This window comes from Pan troglodytes, chromosome 13 (genome assembly GCF_028858775.2).
Source record: "Pan troglodytes isolate AG18354 chromosome 13, NHGRI_mPanTro3-v2.0_pri, whole genome shotgun sequence".
NCBI classification, from domain to species: Eukaryota; Metazoa; Chordata; class Mammalia; order Primates; family Hominidae; genus Pan; species Pan troglodytes.
This window is the reverse complement of record NC_072411.2, coordinates 36,919,949-36,938,573: the sequence shown is the minus strand read 5'-3', so window position 1 is coordinate 36,938,573 and position 18,625 is coordinate 36,919,949. Positions and strand designations below refer to the sequence as shown.

Genomic DNA, 18,625 nt, shown 5'->3' with positions numbered 1-18,625 from the left:
ACACACTTCACATTCACATGCCCAGGAGTCAGCCTTGATTTCTTTCCTCCCCTTCCTCCCTCTTCCTCACATTTAGTCCATCATTAAATGCTGTTGGTTCTGCCTACAAACATATCTCATGATCCCCATTCTTGTATTTGTGCCTGAGTCACCATCATTTCTTGCCTAGCCTCCAACTTCCTTTCTTGACTCCCTTTAATAGGTCTCTACAAAGCTGTTAATGTATACGGGTTTCTTTTTTCTTTTTTTCCTCCTCTCCTCTCCTCTCTTTTTTCTGAGACAGGGTCTCACTCTGTCACCCAGGCTGGAGTGCAGTGGCATGATCCTAGCTCACTGCAGCCTTGAACTCCTGGGCTTAAGCCATCCTCCCATCCCAGCCTCCTGAGTAGCTGAGATTACAGGAATGAGCCACCACACCCAGCTAATTAAAAAAAAATTTTTTTTTGTAGAGATTGCTGTGTTGCCCAGGCTGGTCTCAGTCTCCTGGCTTCAAGTGATCCTCCTGCCTCAGCCTCTCAAAGTGTTGGGATTACTGTTGCAAGCCACTGCACCCTTCTATTTTTTTGTTTGTTTTAAAAGAGTAACATAAGTCTGAGCATGTCACAGACCTATTAAAAAGTCTCCAATGGTTTCCTATGAAACAATATAAAAATCTTGGGCAGGCATGGTGGCTCATGCCTGTAATCCCAGCACTTTGAGAGGGTGAGGCGGGAGGATCACGAGGTCAGGAGATCGAGACCATCCTGGCCAACAGGGTGAAACCCCGACTCTATTAAAAAAAAAAATTAGCTGGACCTGGTGGCGCGTGCCTGTAATCCTAGCTACTCAGGAGGCTGAGGCAGAAGAATCACTTGAACCAGGGAGTCAGAGGTTGCAGTGAGCCGAGATTGCGTCACTGCATTCCAGCCTGGCGACAGGGTAAGATTCTGTCGCAAAAAAAAAAAAAAAAAAAAAAAATTATCTGGACCTGGTGGCACGTGCCTGTAATCCTAGCTACTCAGGAGGCTGAGGCAGGAGAATCACTTGAACCAGGGAGTCGGAGGTTGCAGTGAGCCGAGATCGCGCCACTGCATTCCAGCCTGGTGACAGGGTAAGATTCTGCCTCAAACAACAACAACAACAACAACAACAAAAACTCAACCCTTGACCATGATCTACTGATCTAGCCAACTTTTTGGCTTCCTCTCCTGTCTCCCTTCCTTGCTCACAAACTTGTCACGAGGTTTCTTGCCTGAGAACCTTTGCATTTTCTTCACTGTTCTATCATTCAAATCTCAGTTGAAAGTCCTCTTTAAAGAGGCCTTCTCTGACTCTACAATTTAACATTTTACCCCCCATCTTTCTCCTAGTCACTACCACATTTTCGTTTTAATTTCTTCATAGTGTTTATCAGTATAAGAAAAATTTCCTTCCTTCTTTCCTCCTTCTGTTCCTCCTTTTATTCCTCTTTTTCTTCTTCCTTACCTTATTTATGTTTCTCACTCTTCAGATTGTAGGTTTTGTCAGAAAAGGAATTTTATCTTTTTTGTTTACATCTATACCCCCAGTGCCTGGAGCATTCCTATAGTCCTGGCACATAGAAAACATGTGAATATGAATATATCAATTCACTCTGCATGTGTATGTGTGTGTATGATATTGAATAAAGTGATTGGGTTACTTTTTATAATAAAACAATCATTAAATGCTGTATTCAGAGTGCTCAAATATAGAATATTTGAAAAGGTATGGACTTTATCCCCAAAGATTGGGGAAGGAAAAAATAACATATGGTTCATGTTGTTGCTTTGTTCAACTTTGTTTTCCTTTTTGGGCAGATTGGAGCAATAAGCAGATGGTGGGTGGGTAAAATCCTAGAAAGAAATGGTGGGGGGTGGGGTGAGAAGGAGGTGGGGCAATGAACTATATAAAGTGAAAATAATGGCGTGAGCATAGTGAAGTAAGAATTAGATCTCATCTTTATTCTGGAGAGGGGTCAGCACAAATTACATGTCAATACTCAACTCTTGATTTTCTAGATGAATGGAAGGGAAAATAATGAATGAATCCATGCTTGATTTTGGAATTCAGCCAGAGGCAGATGAACCATAGATTTCATCACCCATCCCAGGACCAAGTTCCTTTTCAGCAGCCCAAGTGGGACCATAAATGAAATGGGTAAAACAAGGCTACCCTGGTATTGCCCTATTAACTTTCCATAGTTAGCTTTATACATTCTGCTCGGTATTTTAAAATCAAAAGAGCTTCTGGTAGGAGTAAATTTATAGACAAAAACTTTTAAATGGATGTCTCATTCAGTCTGAAACCACAGCTGTGTTCCCATAGTTTTGCCTTCCTGTTTCCCATCCTCTAACCCTAAAAATTCCTTATTCATCTCCTGGACTCTCATGTTCCACCCTCTGTGAAGATCTGCTCCACAGTTTTAGACCAAAGTGAATTCCGCGTAATGAAACTTCTTTGACACTCAAAGTTGATAGCTTAGTAATTATTCCATGAACATCTCTTACTTCCTTAATTGGTCTGGAAGCTCCCTGAGGTTATGGATATCCTATATTCATGTTATTTATTTTGTGGAGGCTAAAGCATTCCCAGCCCAGTTCTGGGCTAATGGTAGGTGTTAAAGGCAGATGGAACAGGTTATTTGAGTCCAATTCACATATCTTTGTTCAAAATGGGCAACCTACCTAAGTCCTCTAGAATGAATCTTTCTCCATATAAATCATTAATGACATTTTATTTTGTATTTCTCCAGATTAATTAAAAGAGCACTGGGAAAATCATTTTTTATTTGCACGTGAAATAATGTACTGCTTTTCAGAATGAAAACACTTACAAATCATTTTTATTATGAATAATTTAGGATATTTGGGACATTCATTTCTGAGTAAAATAGTTCAAAATAGGATTTTGTTGATACCTGTTGATACATATTTAGAAACAAAAATGAGATATCCTTTTGAAAGTTTGCCTTTGTAGTAAATTCAGTCATTCAAATTGTTTTCTCTCAAGACCCAAAAATGCCAGGGCATTGCCGGCTTTGAGTTTATTCTGAAAAGAAAAGAAAATATTTTAAAGCATTATTGGTTGTTTTTTAAGTACTTTTAAGTACTACATTGATCAGGTTTAAAAAAATCAGCTCCCCAATATGAGAGAAAAAGACTAGCAGGTTATACAGTGAATCTCTTACCAAAATCCTCTTGACCTATGTTTTGCCCCGCTATTTGAAATCTAAATCTGAAACTTGATTGTAGGGGGAGAGAAGAGACTTATAAAGGGGAGAGCCCTCCTTAGGAGGTGCCCTTGTTTGGAAACTGGACCCTCTAACAGGTTGGATCTTAAGGACCATTTGGAGGCAAATACAGAGAAAAGGTACAGTTAGGTCTGTGGGACAAGAGGGCTGCAAAAGGTGCTCAAAAGTCATCTAGCCATCCCCCAGCTGCTAGACATATGTGTTGTTGTTTTCACATGGCCCTAAATAAAAGTTAAGCTTTTTCAGAGCAAGAGAAGTGATATAAATGAAGGGTCTCAGATGAGGGTACAAATCTGTACATCTTAAAATTTTCACATAAGAAATGGACTCCCCAGCTATAAACTATATCAACTCTGCTGAAAGAAGAGATTTAAGAAGTAACTTTGTGATACCCTAACTGATTTGTTTATCCAGCTTGCAAAGGACAGGTATGTAGCTGAGGATGGAAGAAATATATGGGGTTGTGTGACATCCATACCATTAATGTATCCTTCTATATTATGACCACTTCAGGGTTCTTACACAGCCTTGAAAAGTGGGTGATTTGAGGCAGGACCTCTTACTCAGGGTTCTTCCCCAATACATACTTAGGCCATCCTCCACTAGAGGAAGATTTCAGAAGTGACTATTGCTGCTGGGAGGAACCATGTGCTTCACCTTTTAAGATAGCTTAGTACCATGTATCCTTTAAGGGAGGTACCCTTCAGAGTGTTGGATGGAGATCTGATCCTGGAGTTAAGGGATTTGGGATCGCATCCATACACTATAACCCACCAGTTATATTGCCTTTGGCAAGTCACTCAACTCCCAAGTCTTGTTTTCTTTCTCCACATCTTCATGGTAGAATGCATCTGCCTATATACAGCAGTCCCCCCTTATCGATGAAGGATACATTCCAAGACCCTCTGTGGATGCTATATAGAATCCTATATATACTGTGCACAAATTACTTTTTCTTTCTTCACAGTTTCACAGATAGAAGATGCATTCTTACAAAGTAAGATCTTAGCAACCTCAACATATAATTTTTCTTTCTTTCCTTATTAAGTTGAGAACTTTCACCTTTTCACTTAAAGGAAGCACTTTACAGCTTCTCTTGGGCATATCTGAATTGCCAGAATTACTACTCTTGTGCTTTGGGGCCATTATTAAGTAAAATAAGGTGAGTTGAGCACAAGCATGGCAATATGGCGACAGTCCATCTGATCACCAAGATGATACTAAGTGACTAATGGGGAAGGAGTGGATACAGCATGGAGACCCTGGGCAAAGGGATGATTCACATCTTGGGCTGGAGAGAGCAGGACAGTGTAAGCTTACACCATGCTACTCAGAATGGCATGTAATTTAAAACTTATGAATTATTTCTGGAATTTTCCATTTAATATTTTTGGACTGTGGTTGACTGGGGTAAGAGAAACTGTAGAAGGCAAAACTGAGGATAAGGGGGGACTGCTATACCTTCCAATGTACTTATCAAATGGATTTATTTATTTTATTTTAAATTTCTTTAGTGGTATTTACCTTCGCATGGTTCAAAATTCAAAATGTCTAAAAATAGATACTTCATTCCACTACTGCCATCCAACTACCTTTTTCTTCCCAGAGTTTGATCAGTTTCTTGTTTATGTTCCAGAGATATTTTATGTTTATACTCCATAAGCAAATACTTATATTCAGGCATATAAAGATTCTTTTTCACAAAAGATGTATTGGATCTACAAATGGAAGTATACTATACAAATTGTTTTATACCTTGCTTTTTAAAATTTAATGTATCTTGGAAATTGATTTCTAATTTGTTTATGGTGGCATAATTTCCATTGTGTGGATATATTATGATTTATTTAACTATTCCCCTAAAGATTGTTTTCAGTATTACAGCATTACAATGAGTACCCTTGTACAGAATGTCATTGTGAATTTGTGTTAGTATAAAGCCTTTATGCAAGATTACAGAAAAAACTTGAAAGTGATAAGCACATAAGAATAAACAATAAAAGGCATGTAATAATAATTACTATTATTCCATTAAGTTTTTAATCAGGATATGTGGGTCATCTGGTTTCTGTTTAATTTTGGTTAGTAGAAAGTTTTTCATTTTCAACCTTTGTTGTTTAAAAAAAAAGATAAAAAATGCCTTTATGACAGCTTCCTACTTTAGGAAGGAAGTGGGTAAATATTTAACAATATTTAGTAGGTAATATTTAACAGTTCAAGACTTTTAGTGCCAAAAGGGACACTTTGTGTATAAAATAGTCTAAGGTTTCCCAGTTAATAACTTGTAACTAGTATACTGAAGAATGAATTTTTCTTGGCATCTGTTAATGTACTTTAAGCCTATTGAGAAGATTTGATGAACAATATCTTTAATAGTTAAGGCAGAGAGAGTTCAAGGTAACTTTTGGATTCTAGTTTAGAAGAAAGCCAAGAATTATGCAAAAGGATTACAACTAAAAGTTTTGTAAGATTTATTAAGAGTTTATGTATTCTCATATTGTTATTTTTGGCCATCCCTGACTCCTGGGAGTGATGGGCAGTGAAGGTCTTAGGAAGAACTCATTTTTTTGGAGGATGGGGGTGTGGAAGGAGTGGCAAAGGAGAGGGAAACTGAAGACACTGCATCTCATTTTAAACTCATCTTCGTTTAGGAGTCTAAGGGGTAGACTAGGTAATGGTAGCATTATAGCACATATTAGTATCATTTACCTGCCTTAAAAGTCAAACGCCGGGAAAAAAAATAAAATCTAGTTACTTAAAGGATCTGATTCCTTGGATCCTTTTAATCAAGACTTTAGTTTCATCATCTAAATAACGAGTTATTACAACTTTTGAGATTGGTAGATTTGTAACAGAAGTAATATAGAAAAAATTTAGACATTTTTCCTATGATCTATCTAACATGCAGGCATATTTTATTGTCATATCCTTCTATACAACTTTCTTTCTTGGGTTTATGAATTTAGTTGTACTAGGCTGACTTTCAGCTTTGTCATTTTTTTTGTCCTTTAATAGTTTAGCTATTTATGGAGATAGAGTAATAGTTTTAGGGAATTCAGTGTAATGGTTCCTCTGTTCTTTGTTTTCATGTATCAAAGTGCTCTGAAACCAAACCCAATTAGAGCAGGAAAAGTCAGTAAGAAAGCCGTGAAGTAAAAGACATTATACCTTTGTTTCTTCATCAAATTCTTCCATGGACTCTATTAGTTTCCCAGGTTCCAGCTCACCTAGTGGAAAGGGGTAATCGGTTCCCAAAATGACTTTATCCTAAAAAACAAAATATATATTTCTCTGTTGTTTTGTAAAACATGAAAGAGCCTCCTGTAAACAATTATGTTTACTTATTACAAACATTCCTGTCATAAAAATAACACATTTTTTCCTGATTAATAGAAACATAAAACTTGTCTAAAATTTTAAAAAGATTTAATGGTTCAAATTTTATTCTGACTTTTTTTTTCCAGCAGGTGTCACTATTAGGTCTCTTTGTTGCAAATCAACCCCATTCTCTCTCTTTTTAAATAACTGAAATATAGAATACTGAAATATAAGAAATTGATATTTATTTACTAAAATATATATATTCAGATGAAATTAAGGGATTCTGTCTTTCTTTGAATGACACATTGCAATTGATTCCACAGTTTTTCAAAACATACTATTAACAGAGTAGGAAAGGAAACATAAAAAACAAATAACTCGATAAAAAGTAAAAAAAAAAAACAAAAACAAAAACCAAAAATAGAAAAAGAAAATCCCCTATCTCTGGATCAGTTCCTATAAACAATTCCTATAAACTGGATCATAAGTTTTTGAACAGTATAGCTTTGAATTTCCATTTGACACTTTATACAATAAAATACGTAGGCTTGTCAATCTACAAATATATTAAGCAGTGTGTCAGACAATGTGCTAGAATTTAGATGTACCCTTGTCAACAAAACAGACATGGTTCCTTTTCTGAAGGAACTCATAATCAAGTGAGAAAGATATTATGTCAATAATGGCAATTTATCAAAGTAAAATAAAATAAAAATTCAAACCAGAAATTTTACTTCTCAAAACGTATTCCACTCATACACTTGTGCTGGAAAGATATACAAAGAAATAAATTGCAACATTATTTGGAACAGCAAAAGACTGGCCAATTAAATTACAGAATATCTCCAAATAGAAAAGAATAAAGAATACTTACGTATGCTGAAATGGAATAATCTCCAAGTTACAGTGTAAAGAAGAATGATCTTGAAGTTATAAAGAGAAATAAAGAGTCTAGAACAATGTGTCTGCTATGCTTTGATTTCTGTTTTCAATAAGGTACCTATAGACCCACAAATATATGTTTGTATATATACAGTCTATTTCAGGAATGGTATCTAAGAAACAAATAACATTAATTTCCTCCATGGAGTAGGACTAGGGCTTGGGGGTCAGAATATCCCCTTTTCTTTTTTTTTGAGATATAATTCACATACCATAAAATTCACCCCCTTTAAAGTGTATAATTCAATGGGTTTTAGTATATTCATAAGTCTGTGTAATCATTTCCACTAATTATAGAATGTTTAACAAAATTTTATTCATCTTATATAACCACAGATTTTTGTCACCTCCAAAATAAACCCTGTACCCATTAGCAGTGACTCCCCATTCTTTTCTCCCTCCAGCCCTTGGAAAACACTAGTTTACCCTCTGTGTCTCCAGAATTGCCTGGTTGGTACATTTCACATAAATGGAATCACATAATATGTAGCCTTCTTTCATTTAGTTTAATGTTTTCAAGGTTCACCCATGTTATTGCTTGAATCAATACGTACCTAAGAGTGGAAGTGCTGGCGCGTATGGTAAGTCCATGGTTAACATTTTGAGAAACTATTTTCTACCATGGCTGCAGCTTTCTACATTCCCACCAGCATGTATGAGGGTTCCAGTTTCTCCAGATCCTCGCCAACATTGGTTATTCATCTTTTTGATTATGGCCATCTCAGTAGGTATGAGGTGGTATCTCATTGTAGTTTTTATTTGTATTTCTCTAATAAGTAATTATGTTGAACATCTTTTCATGTGCTTATTGGCTATTTGTATCTCTTCCTTGGAGAAATGTCTACTAAGATCCCTTGTGTACATTCATGTCCATTTTGTTATCTTTTTGTCATTGAGCTATAAGAGATCTTTGTGTGTTCTGAATACTAGAGCCTTATAGATACATGATTTGCAAATATTTTCTCCATTCTGTGAGTTGTCTTTTTTACTTCCTTGATATTGTCTTTTGAAGCACAAAAATTTTAAATTTTGATGAAGTCTTCTTTATCTATTATTTTCTTTGGATGCTTGTACTTTTGGTGCCATAGCAAAGAAACTATTGCCTAACCCAAAGTCACAAAGATTTACACCTATGGTTTCTTCTAAGAGTTTGTGGTTTTAGTTCTTCAATTTAAGTCTTTGATCCATTTTGAGTTAATTTGCATGGTGTAAAGAAGGAGTCCAACTTTATTTATTTTTTTTACATGTGGATATCTACTGTTATCTCACTATCATATGTTGAAAAGACTATTCTTTATCACACTGAATTGTATTGGCACCCTTGTTGAAAGTCAGTTGATCTTTATGTCTGTCTTTAGGCTAGTCCCATAGAGTCTTGATTACTGTAGTTGTGTAGAAAGTTTTGAAGTTGGGAATGTGACTGTGCCAATTTTGTGTTTTCTAGATTGTTTGGCTATTCTGGATCCCTTGCATTTTCTTTTTTGAGACGGAGTTTCACTCTTGTCACCCAGGCTGAAGTGTAATGGTGCAATCCTGGCTAACTGCAACCTCTGCCTCCCGGATTCAGGCAATTCTCCTGCCTCAGCCTCCCAAGTAGCTGAAATTACAGGCGCACGCCATCACACCCAGCTAATTTTTGTATTTTTAGTAGAGACAGGGTTTTGCCATGTTGGCCAGGCTGGTCTCAAACTCCTGATCTCAGGTGATCCACCCACCTTGGCCTCCCAAAGTGCTGGGATTACAGGTGTGAGCCACTGCACCTGGCCCCCTTGCGTTTTCATATGAATTTTTGGATCAGCTTATCAATTTTTGCCAAAAAAAAAGACATCTGGAATTTTGATAGCAATTGCATTGGATCTGTAGATCAATTTGGGGGGTATTGCCAGTTAGCAACATTAAGTTTTTGAATCAATGAACATGGAATGTCTTTTCATTTAGGTCTTCTTTAATTTTCTTCAACAATGTTTTGTAACATATATATAAAACATATATAATATATATTATGTATGTATATATATTATATATACATATATACATGTTATATATATATATATAATATATATATATTTTTTTCTTTTTTGAGATGCAGTCTCACTCTGTTGCCCAGGCTGGAGTGCAGTGGCACGGTCTCAGCTCACTGCAACCTCCACCTCCTGGTAAGCTATTCTCCTACCTTAGCCTCCCTAGTAGCTGGGATTACAGGTGCATGCCACCACACTCGGCTAATTTTTTTGTATTTTTAGTAGGGATGTGGTTTCACTGTGTTAGCCAGGATGGTCTTGATCTCCTGACCTTATGATCCACCCGCCTTGGCCTGCCAAAGTGCTTGGATTACAGCAGGGTATATATTTTGTGCCTTTTTTGGCTATATTTTTCACAAATGTTTTTCTTGCTGATGCTATTATAAATGGAATTGTGTCCTCAATTTCATTTATGGATTATTCATTGCTAACAAATAGAAATACAATTAATTTTTTATTTATCTTGTACTCTCTAAGCTTGCTGAATCTATTAGCCCTAATAGTTTCTTTGTGGATTCTTTAGGATTTTCTATATACAAAGCCGTCTCAATTGCAAGTAGAGAAAATTTTTTTCCTTCTCTTCCAATCTAGATGCTTTTTCTTTGTTTTTCTTGCCTAATTGCCTTGACTAGAGCCTCCAGTACAATGTTGAATAGAAGTGATGAGAATAGAGCCTTTCAGTCTTTCACTATTAAGTGTGATGTTAGTTGTGGGTTTTTCATGATGCTTTTTATTAGGTTGAGGATGTTCCCTTCCACTCCTTGTTTATTGAGCTCTTTTATATTTTTTGAAGCATTGGTGAAGAATTTATTTTAATTCTTTTTTACATTTTTCATAGAATTCACCAGCGAAGACATCTGGTCATCAGCTTTTCTTTGTGGGAAGTTTGAAAATTATTAATTCAGTATCTTAATATAGACCTGTTTGAACTTTCTATTTCTTCTTCAGCCAGTTTTGGTAGTCTTTCTAGGAATTTCATAATTTTATTTAGGTTATTTCATTTGTTGTCATATAGTTGCTCAAATTTTTACTTATAATTCTTTTTATTTCTGTAAGTTCTGTAGTACTGCCATCCTATTTCATTTGTGATTTTAGTATTAGTAATTTGAATCTTTTTTCTTTATTTTTGTTGGTCAGTCTAGCTAAAGGTTTGCCGATTTTGTTGATTTTTTCAAAGAACCAAATTTTGGTTTCACTGATTTTCCCTATTGTTTTTCTATAATCTATTTCTTTTATATCTGCTCTAATATTTATATATATTTTTCTGCTTGCTTGGGATTTAGTTTACTCTGCATTTTCTAGCTCTCAAGGCCAAGTCCTAGGCCACCGAATTAAGGTCTTTCTTCTTTTTTAATATAGGCATTTACAGCTATAAATTTTTCACTAAGTACTACTTCTAGCTGCATCCATAAGTTTTAGAATGTTGTGTTTTTGTATTCTATTCATGTCTAATGTTTTCTAATTTTCCTTGTGACTTCTTCTGTCTAGTGTCCTTCCATTTTAGCCTAAAGAACTCCCTTTGGCATTTCTTGTATGGCAGGTCTACTAATGATGAATTAGCTCAGTTTGTTTCATCTAGAAATGTCTTAATTTCTCCTTCATTCTTAAAGGATAGTTTTGCTTGAAATAGAGTTCTCACATTACAGGGTTACAGTATTTTTTCTTCTTTCTTTTAGTACTTTAAATTTGTCTTCCACTGCCTTCTGGCCTCCGTGGTTTATGAGGAGGGCTAAGGATAGAATCATAGAAATCATCAACATGGTGGGTGGAGTGATTGCACAAATGGAGGACAGGGGGAAAATGCCTACAAAAGAGGCAGAGAGAGACAGGGATGTGGAAAGAGAACTAGAAAGAAGTACTATCTAAAAAAAAAATGTAGCCAGCACAGTGGTTCACACCTGTAATCTCAGCACTTTAGGAGGGTGAGACAGGAGGATTACTTGAGCTCAGGAGTTCAAGACCAGCCTTGGCAACATAGTGAGACCTTAATAAAACAAATTAGCTTGGTATGGTGGAACACACCTGTAGTCCTAGCTACTTGGGAGGCTGAGGTGGAAGGATTGCATGAGCCTGGGAGATGGAGGCTGCAGTGAGCTATGATTATCCAGCCTGAGTGAAAGAGCGAGGCCCTGTCTCAAAAAAAAAAAAAATGCAGTGAGATATATTGGAAGAAAAAGTATTTAATAAGTAATGATTCACAAGAGACAAGAGGAAGACAAAGGTAAGGACTGGATAGTGTCTATTGGATTTGGCAGCTTTATTAAATGCAGTTTCAGTGAGTGATAAAGAAAAAATCAAATGCATTCAATCAAAAGTAAATGGGTGGTGAAAAATGCGAATCTAAGTGTTAACTACTTACTTCTTCTCTGTCATTGTCACTCTATTTGTGCTGCTTGGGCAGTCAGTCTCATCCTAAGCTTCAAGCTCTGGTATGTGACTGCCTGCTGGACAGCCACACTTGGCTGCTTCACAGGCAATTAAAACTCAGCATGTTATGCTAATATTGAAGTTGTCATCTAAGTATTTACTCAACATCATGTTCATTTCTATTCTGTCACTCTCATTCTTGCTTTTGCTCTCTTGGCCCCTCCCCCACCTTGATCCACCTTCATTCTGGATATCTGCTGCTTGCTCTTCCAGATCAACTTTCCATCCTTCTTCACTCCTACTTGTCCCCTGGAGACTGACTTGTATGAAGTATACAATGGACTCCCTTGACCCTGGGCTTCCAGATGGATTTAGTTAATGAGCAACACAGGCAGGAGATTGTAGAATGAAAGGAAAGTACTTAATTACCTAGCGCCTTCCATGGAGTCATCTAGCCTCCAACTAGAAGTCTCAGCTCCTGTCCACAGGGATTTATTTATTTATTTATTTATTTTTTCCACAGCAATAGAAACCTAAGACTTCAGCACAGGCCCTTTTTACAGAGCCTCTCTAGCTTCAAGTTTTGGCCTGGAATAGTAATGGAGCTTTTCACAACTTTGTCAATAATCCCTTTATTAATTTCCCTTTACTAGTTTAGTTTTCCCAATTCATGTATGTCATCTTATTTTCTGCTGGAGCCCTAAATGAGTTACACTGTTTTCCAGTTATACCCGATTTTTAAAAAAAATATACATGTAAGGGGTACAAGTGCAGTTTTGTTATATGGAGATATTGCATAATGGTGAAGTCTGGGCTTTTAGTGTAACCATCACCTGAATGATGTACATAGCACTCAGTAAGTAATTTCTCATCCTCACCTCCATCCACCCTCCCACCCTTCCAAGTCCCCAGTATCTATTTTTCCATACTTGATGTCTGTGTGTACACATTATTTAGCTCCCACTTGTAAGTAAGAACATGCGGTATTTGACTTTCTGTTTCTGAGTTATTTCACTTAAGATAATAGCCTCCAGTTCCATCCATGTTGCTACAAAAGACATGATTTCATACTTTTTATGGCTGAATATTATTCCATTGTGCATATATATGACAGTTTCTTTATCCAGTCATTTACTGATGGACACTTAGGTTAATTCCATTTCTTTGCTATTGTGATAGTGCTGTTATAAACATACAAGTGTAGGTATCTTTTTGATATTATGATTTCTTTTCCTTTGGGTAGATGCCCAGTAGTGGGATTCTGGATTGAATTGTAGTTCTATTTTTAGTTCTTTGTGAAATTTCAATACTGTTTTCCATAAAGGTTGTACTAATTTACATTCCCACCAACAGTGTATAAGCATTTTCTTTGCATTTCCTCACCAATGTGTTATTTTTGACTTTTTAATAATAGCCAGATTGGCATGTGATGATATCTCATTGTAGTTTTAATTTGCATTTCTCAGATGATCAGTGATATTAAACATTTTTTCACATATTTGTTGGCCATTTGTATGTCTTCTTTTGAAGTGTGTCTATTCATGAGCTTTGACAAAGTTGACAAAAACATACACTGGGGAAAGGACACCTTTTTCAATAAATGAGAAAATTGGATTGCCACATACAAAAGAATGAACTCGGACCCCTATCTCTTACCATATAAAAAAATCAACTGAAGATGGGTTAAAAATTTAAATGCAAGACCTGAAAATATAAAAATACTAGGAGAAAACTTAGGGAAAACTCTCCTGGGCGTTGGTCTAGGCAAATAATTCATGACTAAGACCTCAAAAGCACAAGCAACAAAAACAAAAATAGACAAATGGAACTTAATTCACTAAATAGCTTCTGCACAGCAAAAGAAATAATTACCAGAGTGAAAAGACAACCTGCAGTATGGGAGAAAATATTTGAAAACCGTATACCTGACACAGGGTATTAATATCTATAATTTATAAGGAGCTCAAAGAACTCAGCAAAAAACACCACACAAATAACCCCATTAAAAATTGAGCAAAGAACATGAATAGTTATACAGATATGTTATGGTTTCCTGACTAGTCTGAACTCCTATTTTTTATTCACTAACTGATTAATGAATGTGGTGGAATTTTTTTTTATTTTGGCAGAATTTCAAACTGACAGAAATGTTGCAAGAAAATTCAGGAAACTTCCATGTAATCTTCACCCAGATTTAACAATTGTTTATACTTTGCCATCTTTGCTTTATCATTTTCTCTTAGATATTTATGTATATATACACACTTCTTTGAGCTATATGTCAGTTGGAGACATCATGGCTCCTTACTCCTACATAAATTAGTGTTTATTTCCTAAAAAAAGGGATACTTTTTATATGACCACAGTATACTTCTCAAAATCAGGAAATTTAACATTGATAACAGTGTTATTTCGTTATCCATAGTTCATATTCAAATTTTGTCAATTGCCCCAATGATGTGATTTATAGCTAATTATTTTTCTTAGTCGAAGATCTAATTGATGATCACATATTAAATTTAGTTGTTATGTCTCTGAAGTTTCCCTTAATTTGGATCAGTTGGCCTTTTTTGTCACTCTTCATCTGGGATATTTTTGAAGATTGTAGATTAGTTATTTTATAGAATGTCCTCAGTTTGTGTTTGTCTGATGTTTCCTCGTGATTGTGTACAAATTACGCATTTGGGATAGGAATACTACAGAAGTGATATTGAGTCTTATTCAGTGTATTATATCAGGGCATATCATGTCGGTTTGTCTTAGTATTGGTAATTTTGATTATTTAGTTAAGTTGGTGTTTGCTGGGTTTCTCTAATGTGAAATCACTATTTTTTTCTCTTCATGATTATTAAGCAATTTGTGGGGAGCCACTTTGAGATCATGTAAATATCTTGTCCTTTTCCAACTTTCATCCACTGGTATTATCATTCAGTAATAATTTTCTAACTATTGTTATTTCTATATTCATTATAAAGAAGAGATTTCTTCATATATACAAACACATTAACTTATGTAAATTAAATATATATGTTCACCTATTTATTAATATATTCATTCTTTTTATTTATATCATTTTGGACTCATGGACTTAATTTTATCCAATTGGTTATAATCCATTATTATCACTGTTTATTTTGATAGCCAGATCATCTCAGGTTTGCTCAATGTGAATCACCTCTTCAGGTTGACTCCTGTATCCTTATGCTATTTCCCCACCATTCTTTGAGTACAGTTATCCCTCAAGACCAAAGTCTTCAGATGCTCAAATCCTATATATAAAATGATGTAGTATTTGCATATAACCTATGCACATCTTCCTGCATACTTTAAATCATCCTTTACTTATATTACCTAATACAATGTTGCTATGTAAACAATTGTTATACTGTATTATTCTTTATATTTGTATTTGTTATTCTGTTATTTTATTTTATCTTTAAAACTATTTTTGACCTGTTGGACAATTCAGTTGGTTGAATCTGTGGATGTGGAACCTGTGAATACAGAGGGCTGACCGTACTTCCTTACTTTCAGGTACAAAATGTTCTAGCTCACTTTATACTTTCTCTGTCTTGGAAACAGCCTTTTCTCCAAGCAGACTAGCTTCCTTTGATGGAAAATGGTAACTAGAAACCAAGATCTGGGCGCTGTAAGTGATAACTGCTACTGATGTGGAAATACCTGCCTCACACACACATATCTATATTTCCATATCTTTCTATATTAAAAACCATGTATTATACCAATATATCCATTTCCAATCCAAACACTGCAGGGTACCTTCTCATCTTCTTCCTACTCTTCAGATTTCTAATTACCTTATCCAATAGTGAGACACCTGCCATTTTACTCATGTTGTTTCTTCATTTGCATGAGCCTAGAATGCACATGAAGTATTTTCAGAATTGTTAACCTACACCACTGCAAAAAGCAAATCTACTAGCTAGCATTCAATGTCTTTTTTAAAAGTAATAGTTACATAGAGTAAAACACAAATTCTTGAGTGATGAATTTGCTGATTTTTGACAAAGAATACACTGGCATTGCCCATATCCCTATCAAAATACAGCACATTTTCATCACCCCACAAAGCTCCCTCATGCTCCTTCTTGGTCATTCTCTCCTCTCAATTCTCCCACTAAAGGTAATAACTTGTCTTTTTTTTTCACCGTAGACTAGTTTTGCCTCTTCAAGAACTTCATATGAATGGAGTCATACAGTATACACTCTCTGGGATCCAGCTTCATTCATTCAGCCTTTTGTAAGAGTTATCTATGTTGTAGTGTGTATCAGCAAATTATTTTTTTCTTTTCTGTTTTGTTGTTGTTTTTTGCTGAGTAGTATTCCATTGTGTCAGATATATGGTAATTTTTTTATCCATGCTTCTGTGGATGGACATTTAACACTTTTTCCAGTTTTTGGCTATTTGGAATAAAGCTACCAAGAACTTTTTTATACAAGTTGTATTTTTGTGTGTGGATATGTATTTTCAGTTCTCTTAGGTAAATACCTAGGAGTAAAACTGCTGGGTGATAGGATAGGAGTATATTCTACTAACAATGTGTGAAAATTCTAGTTGTTTTACATCCTTGCTCATAGTTGAGTTCTCAGTCTTTTTTGTTTTTGGCTATTCAGTGGATGTGCAGTGTTTTCTCATCATAGTTTAAATTGCATTTTTCTGATGAACTAATGATGTTGAGCACCTTTAAATATGTTTATTGGCTAATTGTTACCTTCTTTTTGGGAGTGGCCATTTAAGCCTTTTGCCCACTTTTAAATAGGATTGTTGGACTTTTCATCATGAGTTTTAGTAGTTCTTTATAAATTTTGGATATAAGTCCTTTGTCATATATATGCTTTATGAACATTTCCTATCATTCTGTGGCTTACTTATTCATGTTGCTAATGTTGTCTTAGGATGAGCTAAAGTGTTTAATGTGATGAAGTCTAATTTGTCAAATTCTTCTTTATGGTTTTATTGCTTTCTGCGTCTTGTCCAAGAAATTTTTGCCTGCTTCCAGGTTGAAGAGATATTCTTCTATATTCTTCTTGAAGCTTTATTGTTTTAGCTTTTTTGTTTAGTTGTATAATCTTGCTCAAATTAAGTTTTGTGTATGGCTGGTATGAGATAGGGTCAGGGTTCATTTCCCCCCCATATGATGGATTCTTGCTTCAGCACCATTTGTGAAAAGGCTTTCCTTTCCCCATGTAATTGCTTTCGTGTCTCTGTCAAGAATTAATTGACCATATAAGGATGAATATATTTCTGGGCTGCACACGGCAGCTCATGACTAATCCCAGCACTTTGGGAGGCCAAGGTGGGAGGATAACTTGAAGCCAGGAATTCAAGACCAGCCTGGGCAACATGGTGAAACCCTATCTCTACCCAAAATACAAAAATTAGCCAGGTATGGTGGTGCATGCCTGTAATCCCAGCTACTTGGGAGGCTGAGGCAGGAGAATCACTTGAACCTGGGAGGCACAGGTTGCAGTGAGCCGAGATCGTGCCACTGCACTCCAGCCTGGGTGACAGAGTGAGACCCTGTCTCAGAAAGAAAGAAAGAAAAAGAATGGATATATATCTGGATTCTTTAGTTTATTCCATTAATCTATTTGTCTTTCCTTATGCCAATATCACACTATCTTGATTGCTGTTGTTCTGTAGTAACCCTTGAGGTCAGTTAATGCAAGTTTTTAACTTATTTTTCTTTTTCAAGATTATTTTGGCTCTTCTAGTCCTTTGTATATGTGTATACATTTTAGATTTTTAGATTTAGCTTGGATTACATTGACTCTATAGATCAATGTGAGGAGAATTGATATCTTAACATCGTAGAGTTCTCTGATCCATAAACATGATAGAACTTTCCATTTATTTAGATTTTTAAAAATTGCTCAGCAATATTTTATAGTTTTCAGTGTAGAGGTCTTACACATCATTTCAGTTTATTTCTGAGTATTTTAGTTTTTTTTTTTATTATACTTTAAGTTTTAGGGTACATGTGCACATTGTGCAGGTTAGTTACATATGTATACATGTGCCATGCTGGTGCGCTGCACCCACTAACTCGTCATCTAGCATTAGGTATATCTCCCAATTCTATCCCTCCCCCCTCCCCCCACCCCACCACAGTCCCCAGAGTGTGATATTCCCCTTCCTGTGTCCATGTGATCTCATTGTAAAACACTATTATAAATTGAATTGTTTAAAAGTTTAATTTATAATTGCTTGCTGCTAGTATATAAAAATACAACTGATTTTTAAAATATTGCCGTTATGTCCTGCAATCTTGCTAAAGCCACTTATTAGTTCCAGTAGCTGCTTTGTAGGGTCCTTAAAAATTTATTACATAAACAATTATGTCATGTCATCTGCCAAAGAGACTATTTACTTCTTTCACCAATATGTATGCCTTTTTACTTTTTCTTGTTTTCTTGTACTGGGTAGGATTGCCAGTGCATTGTTGATTGGAAGGCGTGAGGGTGGACATGTTTGCCTCTCTCCCCATCTTAGGGAGAAGGTGTTTAATATTTCACCATTATGTATGGGGATAGCTATGATTTTTTTTTATGACAATCTCTATCAGATTGAGGAAGTTCTTTTCTATTCTTAGTTGCTGAGTTTTGTTTTATTAAAAATCATGGGCTGGGCGCAGTGGCTCACGCCTGTAATCCCAGCACTTTTGGGAGGCTGAGGCGGGCAGATCACGAGGTCAGGAGATCG

At 35.7% G+C, this 18,625-nt stretch overlaps 1 protein-coding gene across 4 annotated transcripts in view; it reads right to left on the bottom strand.

Moving 5' to 3' along the window:
- Positions 1–2,824: 2,824 nt before the first annotated feature.
- The window catches only part of ACMSD (aminocarboxymuconate semialdehyde decarboxylase), a 60,285-nt gene continuing 44,484 nt past the window's right edge, over positions 2,825–18,625 (bottom strand). For all 4 annotated transcript variants that reach the window (XM_515804.9, XM_054679007.2, XM_009443354.5 and 1 more), the window contains 2 exons: positions 6,419–6,517; positions 2,825–3,048 (listed from right to left, as the gene is read on the bottom strand). In XM_515804.9, the coding sequence (XP_515804.1) occupies positions 2,986–3,048; positions 6,419–6,517 (162 nt within the window). In that variant the 3' untranslated portion in view covers positions 2,825–2,985. The remainder of the gene's footprint in view (positions 3,049–6,418; positions 6,518–18,625) is intronic.